Here is a 17,415-nt window from a genome sequence, read left to right as displayed (position 1 = left end):
GGGTAAAGTGACCAAGGCTCAGATTAAACACACACACACACACACAAATTGACGGACCTGTTGTCTTCCTTGACTGTGAAAGCTGATTTTTTTTTAGCTCTTTGGGGAATCAGGTTGGAGCATGGAAACAGGCCCCTGGCAAAAAGGTGCGAGTGACGGCGTCAGCACGTCACCTCCTCCAGGAGCAGTTACGTCTCAGGTACTGTAAGTCACCCTGACCCCCCCGAGGGGACAGGCCCCTTCAGTAAATGACAACCCAGTCAACATCATTAGGCAGCGGCTCCTCGGCAGAGTGATAAGCAGAAAGACTCCAGTGGGAAATGCTTACGGTGCACTTAAAGGTGACAGAGATAATGCGGGCCATGCACTTGTTATTCTCTGCAGAGCTGCGCATCATTTGTACGCTTCGGCTATAAATAAAGATTTGTCACAAACCGAGATATGGAGTCCGGATGAGCCGCAGTCGACTTGAAGTTTAGGATTTCGAATTGACCGTTTACTAAACCTCTCACAGGGCCGGTGGTTGTCCAATCATGGCTGAGCAGCCGGAAATAGGCCTGACTGGTAGGGGGGGTACCGCTAATTTAGGTTTAAGGTCAACACTGTTGATTGTAAAAAAGGCAGCTAATCTACTATATATGGGAGAGAAATGTCACAGTTTATGATGTGAATGCATTATGAATACTTCATAAGTTTAAACATTTGTATTTGACACAAGCTAACGAGGCGAACACGTGTTTTAAAATGACTACAATGCACCGTTGCTACAATGCTACTTTGGTAGCTGTTTATCCTGCATAATAATCAAATAGAAATCATAATTAAAACTGTGATAAAAAAATAGTAGACATTAGTCATTTGTCCTACAGAAATACTCAACTATAAACATTCCATTGCGTTCCAGAAACAGGATGCGTGTTTGACTCCGCCGTGTTGTCGCTTATCTTCTTCACCGTCCTCCCGTGTGTGTTTCTTTGATGACTTTTGATGCAGACGCTGCAACGGCTTTGACGGCCATCTTCATGCAGCACACAGTCATTTTCACACAACCCCCGAAAAAACATTTTCCAAAATGTCAGGTCCAAACGACGGCAAACAAGCAGCATCAATCGGCTGACAGGCTGACAAGCGGCTATTAAACCCGGTTTGAACCGTTGGTGTGAAGTCGCATCCACCAAAAATAGCCTGACGGGAAATGATCTACGCGTCGATGCCGATGGTGGAAACGCACACGAGAAGTTTAGCGACGTCTCAAAAGGGCACATTTGCAGACATTGTTTGCGTAATTAGGCGTTGAGGTATTTGTGGCGGCAAACAGATGGACATTGGTAGCTGTGGCCATCTATCAGCCGCAAAGCAAAAAACACTGCTTTTCTAACAGGAGTGGGTTGGTTTCTATGGTGAGGAGAGCTAATCAGCCATTGAGTGACACAAACTGAGCTCAGAAATAGCCCTGAAATACGGCCTTAACGCATTAACTGACATAGCCATCAATCTCTTCTACCGTGACCCCGCGCGGCCCCCCGACGCCATTAAGCACCTCCCGTGAGTCACGATCACTGGCTCGCCTTAATATGCCATTTCAACACGAGAGACGTCAGAACGAGCAGCACAGTGTAATTGCCCTTGTCTCGTGCGCAAGATTGTTGGTTCTCCAGAAGAAGAGACGGGAGGCCTCCTTCATTTGCCACGAGATGAGACTCGTTCTCAGAATACATGGCGAGGTAATTGAGCGATGAATTACTTTTTGCATCAGCACCACTCGATGACACCGATTCTGATGTAGCCTAATACATTATCTCCCCCTTTGCGGTAATTTATCCCCAAAATGACATCCAATGGAAAATGAACATCCCCCTCCTTTATCAGACCCGAAAAAACAACCCTATCAAATTTCCCAGAAGCGAAGTATTCTTTCTCTCAAACTGTGCGAGGGTCAGTTCTTCACAGAGTACGGCGTGACTTTGTGCTTTTCCCCATTATGTAAAGTCACGTCTCCGAGTTTTGACGTTTAAGCGCCGGCGTTCCCTAAAGAGAAGAAATAAATGAGTTTCACATCACGCAACGCAATCAGTCGCCGTTAGACCTAGATCTCCCCAAATCTGATTAGATCTGCTGTAATTGAGTTGACACCTCTACCTCGAATTATACTGTCGAGAGATTTAAAAAAAAAAAAAAACATTCATCTGTGCGATAATTGGAGATAGATGGAGAAATAGATGTCTAAATGGAGGACAGGCAGGAAATACGTCAAATGGACAAAAGATGCCAGACAGGAAGAAAAAAAAAAAAAAAGAAAAAGACAATCTTTATTTCAATCTTTCAAACCTGTATTAAAGTGTGACAATATCAATTCAAACCCAAAGGAGGAAGTTTGGCAGAGAATGGCAGGGACCGGAAGGCAAGGCGAGGGCATGGTTTCCTTTAGTGCAGATTCACAGTAATGACGCAGATGTCCTCTGTATATTAAAAACAGCAGGTGTGCTTCGGTCGAGCAGCCCGAGTCGATCACGTTACAAGATTTACTGAGCCGCAAAAGCACGATGAAATGAAGAACAACGGATCTTATATCACTGTTACACTTTCTAAGAGTGTGGGGGGGAGGATCACCTTTACACAACAATAGCATAAACTGCTCAAAACATCCATTCCTATTTCAAAGCGTCCACCGAGTAGATCAGCAGTTCGTTCAGTTGTCGTTACGTGAGACGCGATCAAGTCAAAGTGAGGATGTGGACGCAGGACTGAGACTTCTTCGCAAGGTCAGGGATGAGCTCAATGCTCATTCATCACCATGTGTTGAAGTTCCCTCGAGAGAAAGCCTGTTACAGAAGCCGTCGTTGCTCATTTCAAACTTTTAATTACTCGCCAGCTCTGTACGTTGAATATTATGCAGGAATGTTTCGGATGAATAATGTAAAACAAATGCAGAACGAATAATCATAATCCAGTGCGCCACTCTAAATGGAATAGTTTGCCATTTAGGGAAGTGTGCTCACTAGCTTTGTCGCCGGGGCTTGGAGGAGAGGATTGCATGGTGAATATAAAACTAGGGTCAGCAGCCGATTAGCTTAGCTTAGCATAAATACTGGACGCGAGGGGAAATGGCTAGCCTGGCTTTGTCAAAGGCCAAGACAACTGCATACCAGCCCCTCTAAAGCTCTCTAACGAACAGGCTATATCGTGTTTGTTTAATCCATAAAGGAATGAGTAAAAAACAACACGTTGTGGTTTTAATTGGGGTTATGTGCCAAACGAAATCCTGGTCGGGTGCAGAGACTTCCTGGAGTCTTCACCATGAGGTTTCCAGGAAACCAGAGAAGACTTCCTGGAAGTTACTTCAGTTTGTGTACAGATAAAACAAGAGAGATTTTACAGCTTCAGAAGTGCTGGCAGGCGGTTGTTACTATCAGAACCAGGCTAGCGGTTTCCATTCTTTGTGCTAAGCTAAGCTAACAAGCTACTGGCACTGGCTTCATATTTTCCCCTTCAGACATCAGTAACAACTTTCTCATGCAACGCTTTGCAAGAAAGTGAATAAGCGCATTTCCTAAATTCTCAGTTTTGAGTTTCCAACATGATTTTTACTTTTATCTACCAATCGTCACATAGTTCATTATTTGTACTCTTCCCACTGGTGACACGGCTGAATTGGAGGGAAAGAAAGGTGTGATTTCATCTCCGTGCACCAACTGGCACAAAACATACGACAGCTGCGGAAAAATGTGCTTTTGTTTCCATGGAAATGTCTCTGTATATTACAGCGTGATCTTTATTTTTTCCTTCTTTAGTCACAAACGTGTAACAAAGACAATGAAACATGTTCTCAGGTGCTTTACCTCGCTGCCAGAAAGGCCCCAAATCCAACAAGGAGCACTCCACTGAGCATCTCATGAAAAGCGTATTACACTGGGAGGAGCAGATTTTAGAAACACTTGTTTATTATATGTAACAGACTGGCCACTTCAACCCAAGAGGAAGCCACAACCCCTACCAGATTTCAGCTGTGGCATTGAGAAAACCAACAATAGTGCGTTATGGCAGAAAAAGAAGGGGTGAAACCAAGTAGCAGGAAGACGGGCTTTATATTTTGTGCGCTCAGTGTATCGGGATTTAAACTTCAACCTGCCTACTGAATTCAATATGGCAACGAGTGATGGAAGACAGATTGAAATATGGAAAGAGACGGAGCCCGTCTGTCTGAAGAATATGACTTGTTAAAAGCTGCAGGGACTACTGATGCGTGTTATGGATGTCTGCTATAGAGGTACAACCCATCTACATGAAGGATTTCAGCAGGTTGGCCATATTGGAAAACAAAAAAGCACATTTGCCATATCCCAGAATCAGACACACTGATACCCATTAAGTCATAAAAGGATACCAACAGGTGGCTGGCTTGAGAAATAAGTAAGAAATGCGCGACTGTCTCGGCATTTTGCACCCCTAGAACGAGAAGAAGAAGAAATATGTTCAGGTAATAACATACAATAGATGAAGCACGATTGATTTATGGCAGATTTTCCTTCTCGGGCACTTCCTTTGCTTTCTACACACGCCAATTAAGCTTTAACTTTGGGTTTGGGGTCGAGGTGGAAAATGTCGATGTATTCATGTCAGTTTGAAGGCAGGTTTTTACTATTCTACAATATATTAAACTGGACACAAAAAGTAAAAACTAGATTGGGATATAACAAAAAAAGAAGCATTTTAGTTACAAAACAAGGAGAGAAAGCGTCACAAGGAACAAACCACTGGTTGGTTGACAAATAAGGTTTGTTTGGTTCACAGCCGCGCCTCTATCTCTGGAGCATTACGCGTTCACACGCCGTCACTAACAGGCTGTTCGCTTCAAACAAGGTTCGATGCTTCGCTGAGCGGCCGACCTTCGACACAGAACTCAAAGATGGGAGAGCGGTCTGTGCTAGAGGGGCTTTGAGGGGGAGTGATATGAAAGACAAAGAAGCAGAATAGTAACACATTGATAAGTCTTTGAGTTTCATGTCGCCGCATTTGACTCGGCCCATCATCCTCTATCCGGCGGGAGCACCTGCGTTAATCGGTTTTCTTCTCTTCGGGATCCTTCTCTCCGACGTCGTCTTCCTCGTCCTCCTCCTCCTCCTCTTCGGGGCCCTCCAGCTCATTGCCGCGCTGCCTCTCCTCCTCCTCCTCGTCTTCCTCCTCGTCAGTCAGGCCCTCCCTCTTGGGCGCGTCCAAGTCCTCCGAACCGTCGTCAGACTCGGCTGTGCAGATGCCGTAGCACATCAGGCTAATCACGCCCAGCGGTAGGCCGAACAGGAAGCAGGCCAGCAGCGGAGAGCTGCGAAACACCGACTGATGTGGGAGAGGAGACGACGAGAGACGAGAGGAAGACACAGAAGGGGGAAGTGTGAGGGGAGGACATGGAGACAAAAGAAGAGAGGTGTGAATTGACTGTACACATACAAGTAAAAAGCCTTTCCATCCACAAATGTTACCATCACTCAGAATCTCTTCCTCGTTCTCGTCTTATTCAAGTCTGGATCACAAAGCGGGTCACGTCAGGGTGCTAATTAGTTTGGGATCATTTGCTAAATTGCTTGGTGGTAATCAAGTGAATGAGAAGTGATAAGGGGCCGGAAGGCGGATCGTTCTGTGTGAAGAGTTGCACTTATAACCAAACCCAACACTGACCCAACAAAACAAAACATCAAACATTAAAGAAACTGATCAAATGTTCATGGTTTAACTCTCTCAATGCTTCCCCAATATGTCACTTATTGCCAGCTGTGGAGAGGGCGTCCGTCTGTTTCGTCGAAGTGTTTACTGCAGTAAACTGACATTACAGCGGCCATTAGGGAGAGACGACTCAAAATCCTATTTAGAGATCCAGGATTATTGGTGTGAAGAACTGCCGACATGCTTTTATGTTTTCAGCAGAGATACTGCATTTTTATTCATTCATATATTCATTCATCAGCATTACACCATTAAGCTGCTCGTGTGTGCGTGTGTGTTTAGAAGGCAGGTCACAAATCATTTGCAGAAACCCGGCCAGGCTTTAATATTTTAGTATTAAATTGATGTCTGGGTTGTTATACTGGTTGTGTTTCTGTCTCGTAATGTGCCGTCTTGTTTGTTCTGGTTTTGTTTTACACTGATGACCATATGGCAGACTTTTACCCTTTTATCTGCAACACACTGGGTTTCTTGTACTTCCACATTGTGCCGATTAAACCGATATAAAGAAATCTCAAACTTCAAAGAGGGAAAAGGTCCACCTTTATACACAAGTCTGTCTGAAGATATTTTCTGTCTTCCTCGCCTATAACAGGCTCACCTCCCATGACTACACGCTCACACAGGTGCTGTTGCTACATGTGTGCAAAGGTACCAATCACCCGCATCCCGGTAGCTTTTTCTCTGAGTGAATTACAGCTACATCTGGTTGCAATGCGTCGGTAACAGAAACTATTCTCCATTTCATTTACTACCTGTAGATTCTACATTCATGAGAACTTGGTGACAGTCTGCACATTTTGGCGTATGGACTTGTCCGGGCATGAATCCCTAAAGATCAATAAAAAGAACAGTAACTGCTCATTCACATCCATGCCCCGAACCTGCACATAACATTTCTGTGACACGTACCACTCCACTCCTGTGACACACCGTCCCCGCGGCAACAGCACTGCCCGGGTCACTGCAGGACAACCTCCTTCTTTAAATGATCCCAGTGAGAAATGAGTCATTTGGCCTGAATATAGCGGGCGACATGGGAGACAATGTACCTGGGAGGGAGTATTCGGTCACAACTTCTGTCAGCCGCTGAGCTGAGGAGGAGAGAAACACTCACGCGCCCTCCAGTCATTGCCACGGGAAGAGGGATGGTAATTGCCGTTGCTGTGCGACGCTCGATGAGGTGGAGATGGGTATGCTATGCTAACACAGCAGGCTGTGAGTCATTGGGCCTGATGCGGCTGCTCCCTCACGCTTCCCGTCAGCCGTGCATTGAGATGTAGGCTCTCCGGGGGCGAGGTGACGGCTGCTGCCTGTCTGCTCCGGATCATACCGTGTCACTGTAAGCAGGACTGTTCATGGGGATGCAAGCAGCTCGCCAAATTTAGGGAAGCGAGGAGAGAATAGCTTTCCTCTTTACAGGTGTGAGACAAGCCTTTCACATGTGGATTCTTACTTTTGTGCAGAGGAACAATTAGAATCCTTCACTTTTTGCTTTTCTCTTTCAGCCCAAAGAAAGATGTTTTTATTGTTAACCTTTTCAACCAGGTTTTATTCTCCCTCTGGTTTAAACTGTCAAACCAGAGCCGACAGCGTAAATGTTGAAAACCTTCAATAAACAGATTTTTACAAGCCTTTCTTCGTACGTTGAGCTTAGCTTCCATATAATCTATGATTTCCCCTTTAAGGACATTGTTGAGGGCAGTGTCGAGCTTTACCCGCGGTTACAGTACAACTGGAGAATCACCGCACAGCTGTATTTACATTCCTAGCACACCCGTGGTAAAATAAACACCAGCTCCACCCAACAGAACCAACTACTTCGGGTCAGGACGCCGAACTTGCTTCTCCTCCCACTTTCACTCGGTGTGCTCTCTCATCACTCCACCGCCTGCTGCTCTCGCTCTCTCTCCGCATACTGTGTTGACTGCCTGCATTGCATATTCTCAGTCATACTCGGCGTCTTGTTTCTCTGGATGTTGTCTTTCCTCCCACGGGGAGAGAGAGAGCAGGGCACTCCGGCATTTGTTTTGCAGTGTTGCTGAACTTGCCGCATTACGCATGTACAGTACTTGCCATGGATTGGAGAACACAGTGAAGGTGAGGCGCGGCGTGAAGCATATCAACGAGCACGAGGGGTTCAGCGGTATCACAATAAAGAACGAGATGGGAAGAGGTGTACAAGTACGGTAATAATATTAGCCTGAAACCTATACAAAATGGACCCTAAAGTTGGACTAATCAACATTTCTACATGAACACTGGACAAAGGATTATGGGTCATCATCCACACAAACCCACGTAGAATAATCCAGAGTCAGCCGTTTCTCTGAGGTCTACGGAGCGTCTTTAAGCGTCTTTCAGGTCATTTTACTGCTTCGGTTCACTCATCTCATCAGAAACGCAACTCCGTGTCTTTGCCGATGTTGCTACACGTCTGCCTACCAGTTTGCTCATTTTTATAACTATTATTACTTTATTTTACAGTTTGTTGTGCTGTTCCCAAGTGGACATACAGCTCTATTAACGGAGGTTTAACTAAAGCTACAGTACCATACTTGTTACAAAATAACCCCATAAACTAAAACTAAATCTATCAGACGTGTGTGGGCTTTTGGAGCAACGGAATTTTGGTCAAAGACATTTTTTGGGGGCATTTGTTCAGTGAAAGTCATGATGGTGATATCCTGCAAAATGACATGCATTGAACTATTTTTGCGACTTCATTATCGCTGAATGGTTTGAACATTTTAAACTTCAATAACGTGCTAGAGAAATGTTCTCCGACCGTCCACATGCAGCAGCCTGGAACCAACTCTCACCAACTTACCATGATGGTGGATCTGGCATCAAAGGCCACGCGTTTGATCCTCTGAATGAAGCCATCGCCTCCTTGCGCCTGCAGGGAGACAGATGAATTGATGGAGACAGATGAGCCACTGTGCCTCGTCGACACCAAAACTTTCTCAAAGTACTCGCGCAGAATTATCTAAATCTCAGGCATCCTCACACAGTGCATCCCAGACATTTAAAATAATTATTTTTAATTAAACGCTTCCTTGCACAAAATCAGCCGATGTGCAATCTAGTTTGTTCTCTGTCCGGCCGTTCTACTCCGTCTGAGCTCATTTGTTGGTGACAGCACCTGGGCAGCCAATGGGCGATCTGTCTCGGCGCTCATTCATCAGGATGGCCAATTAGTGAGCTGTGATTGAGCAGGACTGAAGGTGGGCATGGGGGGACTGCTGTGGAGGCAGCTGTTGCACAGACGTATGCCGATGCTGTGTGAGGTCTGTCCTTTAGTTAGAAGTTTTAACATTACGTGTATTTTTTTAATCGCATGTTGTTGGGGTTCTATTTTCCACAAGAGCAGTGAGATACTTAAAACTTCATAATCTGCTGGAGAGATGCCCGCCAGCTCCGCCCTCTGGTTCAAGCGTCGTGCGAGGCTAAACACGCCGTCTGTGAACCTCAATGTTCATGCTTCTCATGGAGAACACTCAGATTTTGGTCACAATACCCCCAAGAAAGGATGAAACGACCGGTAACTATTGTTACCTTTTTGCGCCATCTTCATGATCCTAAATTGAGTTCAAAGCACTTCACACACATCTTTCTGTGTATTTTCTACATGAAGCATGAACCAGCCTCATGGCAGACATTACTAGCATGACGTGAAGATTGACTGTCCATGACTGTCCAACCTTTAGCTGCAACCGGGGTTTGTTTTGGTGGTTTGTTCTGCCAAGAAAAAATAAATAAATAGCGGAGACCTTCCTCGGAAAATAAAGGACAGGACCTCTGGCTGTTTGGCTTATGGTTTCATACAGCTGGTGACTTACAGTGCAGCACAGAGGAAAGCGATGACATTTATTTTCCAGATTAGTGTGTACACCACAATACAGAATCCTGTAGTAATCTCCGTGTTTGACTGAGGAAAGAATTATTGTAGATAATCCATCCAGGGAGGAGAGCAATATGAAATCTAAACATGCAAAAGGAGATTGCAAAAATACCTCATCTGCTGAATCCATTTTCCTGGGAGGACTTAAAATGCGAGGCAACGTGGTTGATTAATGAGGACTACTGGTGTGATTACAACGGTACAACACCAGGGGAAGGGACACGCCGAGCTGAATGCATGAAAAGAAAGGAAGAGCGAGAGGAAGGGAGGAGGAGGAGGAGGAGGAGAGTTGGACCTGTGCAGAACCGTTCAAAACACCGTGGATGAACTGGACCAGCTGCTCCATGGTCTCAGTCGGCTCACTGGGCAGGAAGTACTGCTCGTTGGATGTGTTGAGGATGATAACGGAGGGCACCGTCACCTCGCTGAGAGAAACAGGAAAACACAGCTTTTAATCTCCTTAACCTCAGCACCTTGGACTGCCATTACCAGAGTGCATCATTAGGCGGGAACACGTTGTGCTTTCTTTAAGAACAAACCAACACGGAGAACACAACAGTGAGATAAACAAACCCTTTGTACTTGGAGCAACAGAACTTTCCCCATGGCCATCATTTTTTAAGGATTTCCTTCTCTTTTTTTTTTTTTTACTCGGAGGAAGAAGCAGATGCAGCCTGGCTCATTTCAGACTGCCACTTCTTCTATCGTTTATGCATACAGTGTGCAACTCTGGCGCTTTATGGGTCTGTGCCGGTCACAGTTAAAGAGACCTTCACAAATTACAGCTGACAGGTGAATCGCAGGGAGGCCAGAGGAGAGCAACTCTGCATCCACTGCTGAGAGACACACACGGAAGGTATACAAAGAAGCCTCGTTTCACAGAGACGCAGCGCGCTCTCCGGCCCGCCTGCGTCGACAAATCAGCGGAGGAATTACAGAACTGCGTGAGGTAACGAACAAGGTCATACCAACAGGCAATCCCTCTTTCACATGTCTCGCACAACGCCGAGCCCTGGCTTACACACACACACACACACACAAACAGTCCATCACAGCTCTGCCGCCTCACACCCTGCAGTGTTTCTCAACCCGGCAACAAATTGCACACACACATCCATCACTGTCCCAATCCACCACCCAGCCGAGATCAGGAGCACACACACACACACACACACACACCTCACTACTCTGTCCAGCTGAGCTCTGCAATCACATGAGTGCACACACACACACACACACACACACGAGTGTGTAGTCCATCTGACAACCAGCCTACTCCAACAGATGGCACCCATTTAAAATAAATATGGATTAGCCTATTCACCTCTGTGAGTGGAGACTACTGGGGGTTTGCCGCCCATAATGAAGGGCCACACTGTACTCTATAGAATTAGAGCTGGCACAAAACACACATTTAAGACGATTCCCCTTCCGCTGCCAAAAGCGGCTGCCATACTGTATAATTAGGGGTAATTATTCGTGATTACAGAGGAAGTTCATCCAGGTCCGTCTGGATTATTAAAAAAGGGACAATCCGACATTTTAGGAAATACAATTACTTCTTGAATACAGTTAGATGAGAAAGATCGACACCACCGCAGTCATACATGTGCTTCACGTGTATCTGTGCTTTTTTCTTCTTTTGTTTAAAGAATAGTTCAACATTTGGGGAAATACGCTTATTATTAATACCACTCATGCCTGTGTGTTCACCATGAAGCTTAGCGTTAGCGTGTGTTAGCATAAGGTCTGGAGGTTTTCTGCTGAGTGCAATGACAACTCCCACGGTGTCTTACAACAGTTCATTGGTTCATGTTTTCACCTCCACACTGATGCATGAAACGCACACGTTTGACAGCAACGCTCTTTAGATTGGATGCACCTTCAATTTGTGGTTTCGGGGGAAGTTAAATTGGGGAGCAATGCTCTGGAGAACACACTGTTACACTGCTGTAAGCTAACTGTGTGGCTTCAGCTCCATTTGTGTGGTACCGATCTTCTTATCAAACTGTGCAAAAAAACGAATTGTTGGAACTAGTCTATAAAAAAGAATAGAAAGGTGAAAACTGGATTTTAAAAACACCATTTGCATGTTTTTTTTACTCACTAAGTGGGACTCAGGCTCATTATCAGCACTTCATTAATTCCTCTTCTGCAAGTTGTCTTTTCACTTTCCGTTCTTGGGTTTTAATTATAGCAAGAGGACGGTGATAATGATTAACAGAGTGTCCAGGAAACACGCACGGGGACATACAAACTAGATGACAAACAATCTGCCCCTTAAAAAGAAAGAAGTTTCCACACAAGCAATCTTTAGCAGACAAATCGAATGGCTGGTTTGTGAGGTAACAATCTTCCGAATCATTCACCTTCTATGATTACAAATATTCCCTTCACACACACACACACGTTCCTGTCATGGTGTGTGTGTGTGTGTGTGAGTTTGGTGGATGCAGAGGCAGCCTTACGCCAGACAGACCGCTGCCAGAACACAGTAATCGCTGCGATGACAGAAAGTGTTCATTTCCACGGGTTTCCTCGGGGAGAGAATTAGTGGACAGTGACAGGCCAGGATTTCATTCCTCAAAGGAGGGCAATTAATCCAAATTCAGTCCGGCAAATACATATTGTATCTACTCGTATAAAATTAGGAGGGCTAATCACCTCTTTCATCCTTAAATATAAACACTGCCCGTCTAATTTTAGCCTGCTGTTTGAACGCCGTCACATGTTCCAATACGACTTCTACTGTACTCACTGACGCACTCTTAATTACACAAGACTTAGGAGACCATGTCTGCTGTAATCTCCCTCACACAAATAATGTGCCCAAATTAAAACATCCCGCAGCGGTCTCGTACGCTCAGGGATTCTCACACAAAACACGCACAACACTACACAAAGACATAATTAGACACTGTACGTTGTTAAGATATAAAAACAAGACGCGCCAACTGCTACAGCCCTGCTGGCCTGTAACACTATAGCGCAGCTGTCTAATTAAAAGTGTGTGGGTTGTCAAGTTGCGGGGCCTCTCCGAGCCCGACGCACCAACAGTCGGCCTCGGCGCGGCGCTCCTGCAGCAGGGCCGGCTGTGTCATTAGCGCTGCTCTCCGACGCGCTATTAAAAACACATGACCATCACAGACCTAATCCAGGCACAGCCTTATCGTACCATCCCGCCCCATGTGCAAGCAGATTTGCGGGGTCTTGTGTGCTTTTTCAATCGCATGTGTGCTTAATAGTGTGGGAGGGGAGGGTTACAATAGTACGAGTGCACTGAAAACAAAAAAGATATGACGGTCTGTGTAATTGAATTCCCCACAAAAGCATCTTTAATGGCAGAGGCTGACAATTACATGTCAGTCCAGACCTGGATAAGTAGCTGACAGAAGGTAATTATGATGGGGGCGAAGAGAGAAGGACATGACGAGAGAAGGGAGAGGATTCGAGGCACTCACCCCATAATGAGGCTGTTAATGTAGTCGTTCCCGTCCATGTGTCCAAACTGGAAGTCTCTGGAGAGGCAAGACAAATCAGCGTCATGATAGCGTGCATCAAGAAGAACACACAGTAGAGCAAAACAAGCGCTCTCTCTCCCGGCCCAGTGGACTGCACGGAACTGGGACGCCGACTTTCCTGCAGTTATGAGAACACACTGAATGGAATTGTACGTTCTGTTATGGAAAAGCGGTATTTTTTTGTCACTGCAGAAAGAAAAAAAAAATTCCCCCGAAGCTCCGTGCCTCCCGTTTCCCCACCACAGAAAAGACTCAGGTGATTTATCTAAACGATAAGGCAGGAGAAGGAATTCAATTTGTATCTCATTGTGCCGCACTATGTCTGAGCAGGGTGTATTGTGGGTAGAATTGGGGGGGGGGGGGGGGGGGGGGCGAGCCAGTGACTTCCACTGAATGACAGATTATGGGGGCCTCAACATATATATTATATTCATTCCGAGTCACAGCTACATATTGCGCGGTTGTCCCCTGGGTGCCACGCAATACTGCTCCTGCTTATATCGATGACACGATTATGAAGAGACTGAACTACATGATAAATCCTGCGGATGCAATATGAAAAAAATCTGTCTGCGTTAGTGACAATAATGCTGACAATACTGGGACAAACTGGGAATAAAGCTCGTCAAAAAGTCAGTTTGTAGCTTCTGCTCTGACGGCTGCAGCAGGGAGTTCTGGATCCGACGTCACTGGAAAAAAGGATCTACAAGTGCAAGACTGTGTGTCATTAATTCTGTGTCTATAATTTAAACATTTACAAATCTGCTTCCCCATGCATGTCCATCTTCCCACTGACACATCTTGGCCAGACTGCTGAGCAGACCGGCCCAGAGGGGTGAGCAAACCAACTGAGAAACCTGCATGCGTTGGAGGCGGCGCGGAGAAAGAATGCACAACAGCTACTTTCTCGTAAACACTTTCAGATTTCTCCATAAGTCTGAGATTTGGTCTGTTTACTTTCAATGTTCCCTCTGGAATCGTTCAAGTGTCGAAACTACAACAACTGAAGCCGATATTTATTGCCCTTATCTGCCATGTCATGTGGTTCTCATGGGGGGGGGGGGGGGGGGGGGAGAGAGAGTGTTTTCTGAAGCCAGATTCCCACAGAACCAGGGAAAGTGTGTGTGTGGGAGGTGAACGGCATTAAAGCCATTGCCAAATTATAGAAGGCGGTTCATAACACACAAGAATGTTCTACAGGAAAACCGTGTCACCCGTATCACCAGGAGGCCTTGGGCTCCCGCAGATAGACTTCTAATGTCTTTGTGGACAGGAATGAATGACTGAACAACCGATGATCATAAAGGAGCATGTTGTTGGAAATATATTAAATGCAAAGAAAATAAATCCACCACATATTCGAGACACTGGGGACATTTAGATGACCCGTCAGCTTTAGTTCTTGTCAAACGAGCTTGCGTTACCGTGCGTCTCTTGCAAAAGATGTTCTTATACTCGTCTTCATTTATTTATTTTGGTCACTTGGTGCAGCACAGCAACTCAAATATGTGGCTCTTTAGCTGCTCTACAGGACGTTCAGCCAGTTCACCAGCTAACTAGCGTACAGTGGCTTTATGGGAGCTGTTCTGCTGCGTCTGGAAGCAGTGGGAGTGTGCACAAAACATTAAAGTTGCAGACCACAAAACAATTGCAATATTGCATATTGTCTGTTGGTGGAGAGAGGGATCCTTCCTCAACCCTTCTTCCATTTATTCCCCTTAAAAGGTCTTTTTTGAGGGGGGAGTGTACTTTATTCATGATATTGGGATATAAATACATTAACGCATCTTTAAGATGTCCTGAAAAGTTAAGTATGTTGCTCAACATCTAATTGCCTCCAAGCAGGGCACAGCCTGTGAAACCTGAGTCCAGATCCATTGAAGGATAGAAAGTCAAAGGTTTCAGTTGAACAAGGCTTCTTGTCTGGTCTTGTTGCACCAACCGTCTGCAGCAACCGGCACATAAAAGCCAAGATAATAATGACGGGTGCTCCTCCATCAGTCACCGCTGATCTGCTGACTAGGCGCTGCCGCCGCCCGCCACCGGGGGCGTCACTCGAGCTCCTGACTTGTAACTACAAGAACCGTTTCGGTATGTCAGAACACTGCAGGCAGCTCTGATCTCAGCTGGGTTTCTCAAACGCAAGTCTTCAAAAAAAAAAAAGAAGAAAGCCAGCACAGAGCAGCGTGGCGGATAGTCGTCCACTTGATAGGGATCTGTGTAATCAAATCAGTCCTAATGGGAACGCCTGGCGAGGGAAACACTTTGATCACGGCGGTTTGAGATGCACCTCTTCAATCAAAAGCAGAGATCTGTCGGATGAAGCAACGTGGTCAATGACGGGGCGCGATGAGGAACTTAAGCGCAGCATAATGATGAAAATGTGATTTTTTTATTCATTTCTTTAATCCTTTTGAGGAAATCCTGTCGCCTGGCGCTCTGCTGGGAGTGATCAGAGATGAGGGCCAGCTACAGAACAGCAACATTAGAGGCGATCTGAATTGGAGCCACTTCAGTTGAGCGTGTGTGCTTTAGCTGAAGGGTGACCTACTGCACTCACTGAAGCATGCACAGATGCAGCTGCTGTGACAGGACAGGAGCCCTATGGTAAACATCTGAGTGTCCGTGTTCTTACAGTCCGCTAACAGCCAAAATAACGTCAACGCGGTTGTGAGATTATACATTTCAGGTGCATTTCCTCCTTGTGTTGGATGCCTTGTTTAATGAGTTCCCCTCCGGGAGGAGAACAGGTCTAACAAGGCGCCACGCAACACAAAGATCCCATCTCCGGTTGTTATTGCACAAGAGAAAACAGAAGAATTATGCATTCATACCAGCCGAGCTGAGTTTCTGACTGACAGCTGAGTAGAACGCCTATATTTGGAAGCTGACATTTTGCATAATTACCTTTCTACTGAACCTCAATGAAAACATGCGTGCCCCGACAAAGGCATGGACTAGCTTGTGAATAGACGGGCGGCGCTCCCCAGCGAGGGCGCCATCCTCGAATAAATGTATAAATTGGATATTCATCTTTGACCTCGTCGTGTCTTACCTGTTAAAATGTTCTCTGTATTCCTTTGCCACCCTCTGAATCAAGGTCTTTAATCTAAAAGCAAATGAGAAGAGAGGGAAACACCACATGAGTCGAAGTCTAACCCTTCTTCTTCTTCTTCAGACCGATGCCTGTAATTTGTGGAGCGATGCAAACAGCAAGCCTTATCTTTATTTGAAAGCCGTGCACTTGAACACAACCACGGTGGAACCCATGGGACTGTGTGGGAGTCGTTTATACAGAGCCATGCTTTTTAATTTCAGAGTTCTTTGTACCTGCCACTCTCCTCTGTGGGGTCCTTCTCATCGATGACTGCAATCGCTACCAATTTGCCTGAGGTGGCGGACAGGGATTACAAATCACAATCACACACACCAAAAAAAAGAGAGGGTGAGAAGACAATGGCAGGCAGATAAGAGGCAGTGGAGGAGACGAATCGCCTCTCAGCCGTGGAAAAGAAAGGGAGGCACCGAGAGCGCTTTATTCATTCATCACTCAAACATTAAGCCAGTTTAGGCTTCCTACTTGGTCACTCTTCTGGTAAAAGAGATATTTTCGGTGCAATTCAAAACTCACAACACGACAAATAGGTCTACTTGGAAAAATACATTTTTGTTACACAACTCAAATGGTCCGTCGTTCAGAGGTGCATTAGTTTGAGGCCGTGTTGTTTGGATGAGAGTACCAGCCTGCCCCCTGGTGGTCACTGGTGGTGCATTTCGTGTGACGGCAGTGGACTGTCATGAAAATGAATATTTCACATGCAGAGCGTGTGGAAATGGAAGTTAAGCTGCAGAAACTATTTTTGTGTTAAAGGGCCAGTCCTACTGTATATGAGAATATGTGCACTATTAATCTCCAACATTCCCAAAATGACTGATAGTTCTGTGGCTGTCGGAGGAAAAACAGGAATGCAGTGAACAATAGTTTATGAACGGTTTACTTCTACAATGCTTCTTCATGTCAATAAAACCTGCAAAAAAGCGCATAATTACCTATTTGAAGCACCTAACGAGGTGCACAGGGTGCATTGTTGAAGTAGCTGAATCATACATTTGCATATTGATGAAAGAAATATTTAGTGAAATGTTGCGAAACTACGGGACCTCTACGCCAAATGTTTAACAAAAAAAAGCACTATTTTCAGGTGAGGAAGTCTTATTCTGATGCAAATATCTGTCCATTAACCAGTGTGAAGCACAACATGGAGGTTAGAG

At 45.5% G+C, this 17,415-nt stretch overlaps 1 protein-coding gene across 1 annotated transcript in view; it reads right to left on the bottom strand.

Annotated features, from left to right (window-relative positions):
- Positions 1–2,370: 2,370 nt before the first annotated feature.
- The window catches only part of tmx3b (thioredoxin related transmembrane protein 3b), a 29,402-nt gene continuing 14,357 nt past the window's right edge, over positions 2,371–17,415 (bottom strand). Inside the window, exons 11-16 of the mRNA XM_079291731.1 lie at positions 16,474–16,531; positions 16,199–16,252; positions 13,084–13,140; positions 9,918–10,047; positions 8,549–8,617; positions 2,371–5,334 (exon numbers count right to left, since the gene is read on the bottom strand). Coding sequence (XP_079147857.1) covers positions 5,056–5,334; positions 8,549–8,617; positions 9,918–10,047; positions 13,084–13,140; positions 16,199–16,252; positions 16,474–16,531 — 647 coding nt within the window. The 3' untranslated portion in view covers positions 2,371–5,055. The remainder of the gene's footprint in view (positions 5,335–8,548; positions 8,618–9,917; positions 10,048–13,083; positions 13,141–16,198; positions 16,253–16,473; positions 16,532–17,415) is intronic.

The sequence above is a fragment of the Melanostigma gelatinosum genome (genome assembly GCF_949748355.1).
Source record: "Melanostigma gelatinosum genome assembly, chromosome: 20".
NCBI lineage: Eukaryota > Metazoa > Chordata > Actinopteri > Perciformes > Zoarcidae > Melanostigma > Melanostigma gelatinosum.
The sequence above is the reverse complement of the archived record's forward strand: the minus strand, read 5'-3'. Positions and strand labels throughout refer to the sequence as shown.